Consider the following 7,754-nt stretch of genomic DNA (forward strand, 5'->3'; position numbering starts at 1 on the left):
CAGAGCACTAAAAAAAATGAAAAGCCTCTCCATCACATTTGGAATTCAGTTTTATTTTTAAAGACACAAGTTTATGCATACTTTCAGGGAAAAAAAATGAAAATGCAGAAGTCATTGGAAGAGTCAATAATACAAAGCTGGTTATAGCAGTAATTAAAGTAATAGTGATATTTTACTAGAATAAAAATGTCACAATTCACATCACAGTTGAATCATCAATGACTCAAGCGTTGGGCTCCCACACAGAGGGGGCAGGTCAGTTTGAAGATGAAATCCCTGGGCTGGAGAAACTGTTGCCAATCAAGTCCTTCCTTATCACCGTCCATCAGTTCACGGTAGGATAGCAGGCTGCCGTAGCAATTCCACAGACGTTGTTCTGGTCTCGGGCGATCTTTATGTAGCCATCCATGCCCCATCCTTTACTCCAACTAAAAGAAGAGTAAGTTTTCCATTTCATAGGAAAAATAAAGCACATTGGCTTTATTAACAATAACACCTAATTTAGACACTGTCCCAGAAACCATAGACTTAACAGAATGAAGAGAAGCAGATATTCTTGTTCATTCTCTATAAACTGCTGAATCTAAATTGACACTTAACTTCCACCCCTGAGTCCAAACAATTATCTTATACAGGATTGTAAAATCAGAGACAGAAAAAGGACAGGATGTCTTTGCAGTCCAATGTGTTTCAGAAGTATGAAAATTTTCAGAATTCAGAAAAGCAACGGCAGACGTGCCATATTTTAATACCCCAAGGAGCCTGGAACAATATCTTAATGTTATCAGCATGCATTAATATTTCCTCATTCAACCTAAGAGGGATAAATATTTCTAGGACCTATAACTAAATACTGACTGCAAACAAGAATTCCTTCTTGAATGTCAAACATACATGCTTTGGGCAATGCATACCTGTTCTTGACCAGCCAGTATTTATTTTTATTCGGGTTTGTTCCTTCGAAACCATAGCCAACCAGCAGAACACCATGATTCAGCTCACTGCTTTTGCAGTCTGGGTCATAATAAATGCCTGGAGATAAAATCAAAGCTGGGGTGAAAGCTCCAGGAACAGTGGCAGTGACCCCTTGTCACCAACAATAAGGAGGCATTTCCAAATTCACTGAGATGATACAAACTTACAATCAAGCTCTACTGTAATCAAAGCTAGGCATTCAAGAGCTGATATTAAACTAGCAGAAATACAAATTAGCATATTTCCTTCTGTTTAAATTAGCATAAATCCTTCTGTTTTTAAACAGAAGGATTTATACTAATTTGTATTTCTAGGTGCATAAAAGACCACTAGGTGCATAAAAGACCACTCTTTGAAACACTGTAATTCTATTTCTAGGATGTCCATCTAAGAAAACAGCACAAAACACAAAATTACTTGAATCAAAAAGCTCCTTTAAGATTTAATTGCATAAATAAAAATGTAGGTAAATTTTAAATAATTGGAGAAAATAAGAGGGAATTAAGCTAATTAAGCAGCTTTTTAAAAAAAATATGCAGTACTCACATTCATGGGATCTGCTTGAAGAAAGGTCGAGTGGAAACATCAAGTATATATATTACATGTACAGAATTTGAAATCCAGGCACCCAAATATTTACCAAAAATTTACATACCCAAGAGTCCCTCAAGCTGGTATGTCATGGTGGCATTACAGTTTTTCTGTGCCCGTTTCTAGAAAGAAATATGCTCACCTTTTTTATAGAACTGGAAGGACCTCAAGCTTGCATCGATAGAAACAGAGATGGGCCCAACAGATGCCACTGCCTTCTTAAGGGCTTCCTCGTGCTTTGGAATGTATATTACGCCTGTGTCATTAGCGACAGAATTCTCAGGTTTGTACCTACAGGATCCATCCTTTTAAAGGTAAAGCAGGGAGACAGTTGATTAATGCCATCCACCTGTGGGGGAACATGTGTTAGAACCCCAACACCCAGCAATTTGCAGCTTAAGATTTCCATGTCAGTGCTATTATAAATTATCCCAGGCAGTGACATGCTGTTAAATTGATTTGAAACTGAAAATTAGCTCACATATCTTCAATGAGACCCTCTAGGTCTTCCCATCCATAAGAACTTCCCACAACAGAGGAATCTGTGTTAAACGTGGAACGGTTGGCATGTTCTCCATGTTCCACAGAGGCAAGAACAAGATATATGAAAGGATCTCAGGAAAGAATGGCCAAGGCTGAAGACTTCTATGACATTGGTGGTTTACAGAGGGTGAAGATAGACTCTACACTTCAACTTGGGAATTCTGAAGGAATTCTTGGGAATTCTGAAAACGTGCCATTTTTCCAAAAGCAGATATGGACTGTCAACAACATGAGAAGCTCTGTTTACCTTGGCCTCGTATGGATAGGAGTCCTCTGAGTCCAGGCCGCCGTTGTCCTTAATATACTGGAAGGCAAAATCCATCAGGCCACCACTGCAGCCCATATTGCCCTGGGCCCTGGAACAGTCGACGAGGTTCTGCTCACTCAGCGAGATGAGTTTGCCCGTTTTCCGGAATATCTGTCCTTCCAGGGCCCCAGTGGCACTAAAAGCCCAACAGGAACCACAGTGACCCTGCAAAAGGAATAAAACAAACTGTCAACCATAAAACAAATAGCAAAACTCGGACAACAATTCACATAGCCAAATACTCTCCAAAACAGTGAACTGCGTGCCCCTCCAGTGTGGCAGGGCAGGGGCATGGAGTCCTGGGCTTTCCTGTGGGAGATGCAAGGTCTGAATCCCGCACTGTCCCATACCTGATCCTTCACAGGAGTCACGTAGCCTTTCTTTCTCCAGTCCACAGATTCGGGCACATCCCCAAACAGAGGCTCCTGGAACACTGCCCCCCTCTGGAGCTTCTGGTATTGAACGCTGTTCCTCACTTGCCTGAATTCTTCATTAGTCTTCAAGGAAAGGTAAATAGAACATTGAAAGGTCAGGAGATGGTTTTGTGAGGAGCTGAGGCGAGGAAGCGCAGAGTGAAGCGCCCCACACACACACACACACACACACACACACGCACCATGTCCCCGAAGGCGTTCATGGCCATGGTGAAGCCATGCTTCCCCTGGCTGTACTCCTCGTTGTGCTGCTCGATCATCCTCATGTTCTTCTCCCACACCGCTCGCCTCCATCCTTCTTCATTCTAGAAGCAAGCACAGCTGATAGTTTTTATTTCTATTTAAAACTCAACCCATCTCCCCAAGGGGACACCTGCTGACATAGGTGGAAGAGAAACCATGGCCCGGCAGGGCTTCCCACTCCTGTGAGCTGGTCTCCAGGCCCAGACACCACTGAGTGCACCACAGGGCCCTCGGGTCACTGCCTGCTAAGAGCTGGCCTCTAGAAGCTTCTCTCTGGCCATAAACTGTGACCAGCGAGGACCACTTTCTGCAGGGTCCCCCCGGACGGTGTCCATGTCACCCACCGTGCCGTAGGTTTTCCCGTGCTTTGCTTTCCACTGGTGCCATTGTGCATTTAAACCATACTCAAGGGCTGGAGCAGCGGAGAGTGCCGGGAAGCCAAGGAGGACCAGGAAGAGAGAGGGACTCATGCTTCAAGCCCTGGAAAAGCAAAAGAAATGAGGGAATTCAAATATTTAAATTTTTCCTCCCAAGAATTGACCCAAGGCCAGTAGAAGAGGCTAAGGATGTAGCTGGATTAAAACACTCCAGTGGGAGTATTTGGCCACCAATGGAAAGCAGCCTGTCCACAGCCCTAGGGACTGAGACGCTGAATGGAATGATAGTTCAGGTTTAAGAACCATGTGAAGGTACCTGATGATTTAAAACCTTAAAACAACAACTAGGAAATTAGGAGATAGTTGGTCCAGGTTATGTACCAAAGCTACTGAGTTCACCTAAGCTAAACTTCATTGAGGCATCTGATACCAAGTACAGACAAAGGGGTCCCCAAGAGTTGGGGGCCACTGGGCATCTTCTTGGGTGGAATACCTTTCTGTCTTGAATGCAATCTTTCTGGAATATTTTTCTAGGGAAGTAGGAAGAACAGCACCACAGGTCTCTCTGTCCCACACTTAGGACTCTGCCTCCAACATCCCCACTCACTACCCCAACCAGGAAACCAGGCCATGTGGCTAAGGCACTGGAAGTCACAGCTACCACATCCAGCCAGGCATGCCACCTGCTCCTACCCTCTGCACACACCGAAATTGGAGGACTTTACCTGGAAATGATGGGCAAGAGGGTGCTCCCGTTGGCCCAGGAGCAATGAACCCTGCGGTGACTGGGCGTGCCAGGGGTTCCACTTGACCCCTCCCTCCTGGCCAGGCCCAGGGTGACTGGCACAACCTGGGATTCCTGCATGGTCTGAGCCTCTCCTGGGTTCCCCGGCAACCGTCCCCACATCCCACCCGAAGGCTAGCAGAGGAGGGGAAGATGTTCTGTATCCTGGGAGTCCTGCCTGCGTTCTGGACCAGGGCCCCCTCTCCAGTCTGTTCCCAATATGCCTAGGCAAGGCCGAGGGCGCTCACCCGAGGTGGCCACACCCCACAGATACAACTCACCGGAAGTGGCAGAAGTCGGAACCTCTGGTCCAGAGGTACCTCATCTGGGCTTTAAAGACCCTGTCTGTGACCTTACCCGCCCCGCCCCCACCACCTGCACGCCCTGCGATTGGCTGGGTCCACTTCTGGGTGGAGACTCCAAGCGGGACTCCAGGCAATTTCGGGTTCAGCCTCTCCCCGAGGGCTCTGCATTCCCTGGACTGGGAGGAGCTGAGCAGGACACCCCAGCCCCAGGAAGGGAGGGAGCCATGGGTGGCGCTGGGCCATGGCTCAGGAAAAGGGCTCACAGCCAACCCTTGGTGGATTTTCAGCAAAACCTGGTTTTCCTTTAGTTCTGGAGGTTTTGGTTAAAATCTTCTGCAGTGCTGAAAGGCAGCACATTCCAGCCAGGTCGTTCCTGTTTAACCTACAGCTAGGGTGCAGCCGGTGGAAAAGCACAGACCCGTGACTTCGTCTCCCAACGTGAAGATGAGATGTAGCTGGGTTTAGAAGAATCTGACAACCCCCAGGGCAGTGACGAGATTGGCAAGGCGCGAATCTTGGGTGGGAGAAGAAACTGGAGGAAGGGTCCCTGAGGCTGGGAGGCCAGCGGTCATGCATCCCATCCTGGCTCCTCCCTTAGGATTCTTCTTTCCCCTGCATCTTCAGCAAAACCTACAGAAATGAGTTACTTGCAGGAAATAAAAAATGATTAATAAAAATTGGTTAGTAAAAAGTTAATAAAAGGGGGGGAAGCAACTGAGAACTTTGGGAACTGCTTTGATTTCCCTCTGTGTTTTGCAATCTTTTCCTCAGTCTACATATTGATATTTAATTCAAGAAATTTACTTTAATGGCAGCTAATGTTAGAATTTAAGATACAGAGTATGGGAAAACATTTGGGGTGTGTGTGTGTGTGTGTGTGTGTGTAATATGTAGATATTTGCTCTTATAATTAAGGAATTGAGGAACACAGCCCAGAAACATTCTAAACCTTTTTCATTTTTCTATTATTATTTTAAAAATTCATTGTAGGACTGGGGATGTAGCTGAATGATAGAGTCCTGGTCTAGCATGTGTGAAGCTCTGGGTGCAATCCCCAGTACTGTTTTTTTGTTGTTGTTTGTTTGTTTGTTCATTTTGCTTTGTTTTTTAAGTGAGAAGGAGGAAAAAAAAATATTTATGGGAAAATATCATGTCCATGTTTCCCCAATAACTATTTTTATGCATATTTTGACTTCTTGAGTAAAATAGGGCATGCTGATTTGTAAGCTTATTTCTTTTTTAAAATTTCTTTATTTATGTTACAGTAGAGTGCATTTTGGCATATTGAACACAAATGAAGCACAATTTCTCATTCCTCTGGCTGTACATGGTGCAGAATCACTCCAGTAGTGTAATCATACATGTAGATAAGCTAATAATGTCTGTCTCATTCTACTATCCTTCCCATCCCCACAGCCCCACCCCTCCCCTCACTCCCCTGTACACAAACCAAAGTTCCTTCATTCTGCCTATTCCCCACCCCACTATGGATCAGCATCCACTTATCAGAGAAAATATTTGGGTTTGGGGTTTGGGGGATTGGCTTATTTTACTTACCATGAAAGCCTCCAGTTCCATCCATTTACCTGTAAATGCCATGATTTCATTCTTCTTTAAGGCTGAGTAATATTCCATTGTGTACCACGTTTTCTCATCTGTTGAAGGGCACCCAGGTTGGTTCCATAGTTTAGCTATTGTGAATTGAGCTGCTATAAACATTGATGTAGCTGTGTCACTGTAATATGCTAATTTTAAGTCCTTGGGGTATAAACTGAAGAGTAGGATAGCTGGGTCAAATGGTGGATCCATTCCAAGTTTTCTCCACACTGCTTTCCATAATGGTCCACCAATTTGCAGTCCTACCAGCAATGTATGAGTGTACATTTTCCCCAACATCCTTGCCAACACACATTATTGTTTGCATTCTTAATAATTGCCATTCTGACTAGAGTGAGATGGAATCTCAGTGTAGTTTTGATTTGCATTTCTCTAATTGTAAGCTTATTTCTACTTAAGATTCAATTAATAACTCAACTAAAAGAAGCATAATCAAACCTATGATATTTTTCACTGTGGTAAAAAAATTAACATAAACATTACTGTGCTAACCATTTTTATGTGTAAATTTCAGTGATATTAGGGATATCCTCATTTCTGGGCAGCCATTGCCACCATAGATCTCCAGAACTTTTCCTTCTTTCTCAACCCCAACCTCTGTACATATTACATAGCAATTCTCACTCCTGCTCCCCCAGACCTAGAACCCACCATTCTATTCTCTGTGTGTATGAATTTGACTACTGCTAAGGGTTGAATGTCTGTCTCATCCCCAACTCACATTGAAATTTCATTGCCATTCTAACAGTATGGAAAATTAGAGCCATTAAGAGACAAGGAGACCCCAACAGAGCATGTGTCAGACTTCCCTTGTTTTTTTAAGGTGGAAAATCTTCTATTGCATGTAGGTATCATATTAGAAGCTTATCGGTTCATCCCTTGATGTACTTTTGGTTGCTTCCACATTTTGCTCTTGTTAATGATGTCAACTGAGGTGTACAAATATATTTTCCAATTTCTGCTTCTTTGGGTCATAGATTCAAAAGTGGAATTGCTAAATATATAACTCTGTTTAATTTTTTCCCATGTTGTTCATAGTGGATGCACCATTCTACTAACCCCCAGCAGGCCACAGGGCTCTGGTTTCCAGAAACCTCATCAAAACTTGTATATCTATCTACCAATCTATCTATCTATCTATCTAGTTGGATAGAGAGATATAGATACAGATATAGATATATAGATATAGATAAGGTAGATATAGATAGATATAGATATATAGAGATAGAGATAAATATTATATATCTTTAATAGATATTTTATTTGCCTAAAAATAGCCATTTAATGTGTATTAAATGGTGGTATCTCATGGCTCTGATTTGTATTTATCTAATGATTTATGTTATATGTTATAAAGCATCTCTGCTTCTGCTTATTGGCCATTTGTATCTCTTCTTTGGAGAAATGTCTATTCACATCCTTTGCCCATTATGTAATGGTTTGTTTGTTTTGTTATTGTTGTTGTTGAATTCTAGGAATTCTTTATATATTCTGGTATTAATTCCTCATCAGATGAATGACTTGCAAATATTTCCTCCAATTCTGTGGATTACTTTTTTAACTATGTTGACAGCATTA

The 7,754-nt window shown here is 42.9% G+C and overlaps 1 protein-coding gene across 2 annotated transcripts; it reads right to left on the bottom strand.

Annotated features, from left to right (window-relative positions):
• Nucleotides 1-325: 325 nt before the first annotated feature.
• On the bottom strand, nt 326-3,563 carry LOC124105571 (procathepsin L). 2 transcript variants are annotated; one of them, XM_046462785.1, is made up of 7 exons: nt 3,438-3,563; nt 3,033-3,155; nt 2,767-2,913; nt 2,357-2,581; nt 1,709-1,871; nt 915-1,032; nt 326-428 (listed from the first exon to the last, which is right to left on the bottom strand). In XM_046462785.1, the coding sequence occupies exons 1-7, from the start codon at nt 3,561-3,563 to the stop codon at nt 326-328; spliced, it is 1,005 nt and encodes a 334-aa protein (XP_046318741.1). The 2 variants fall into 2 exon arrangements, with proteins under 2 accessions (XP_046318741.1, XP_046318742.1); XM_046462786.1 differs by lacking the exon at nt 915-1,032 and having other exon boundaries at nt 394-428.
• Between the last annotated feature and the right edge of the window lie 4,191 nt (nt 3,564-7,754).

The sequence above is a fragment of the Marmota monax genome, unplaced genomic scaffold, assembly GCF_021218885.2.
Source record: "Marmota monax isolate L192 unplaced genomic scaffold, Marmota_monax_Labrador192_F-V1.1 WCK01_AAM20220418_F8-fsc00180, whole genome shotgun sequence".
Classification (NCBI taxonomy): Eukaryota; Metazoa; Chordata; class Mammalia; order Rodentia; family Sciuridae; genus Marmota; species Marmota monax.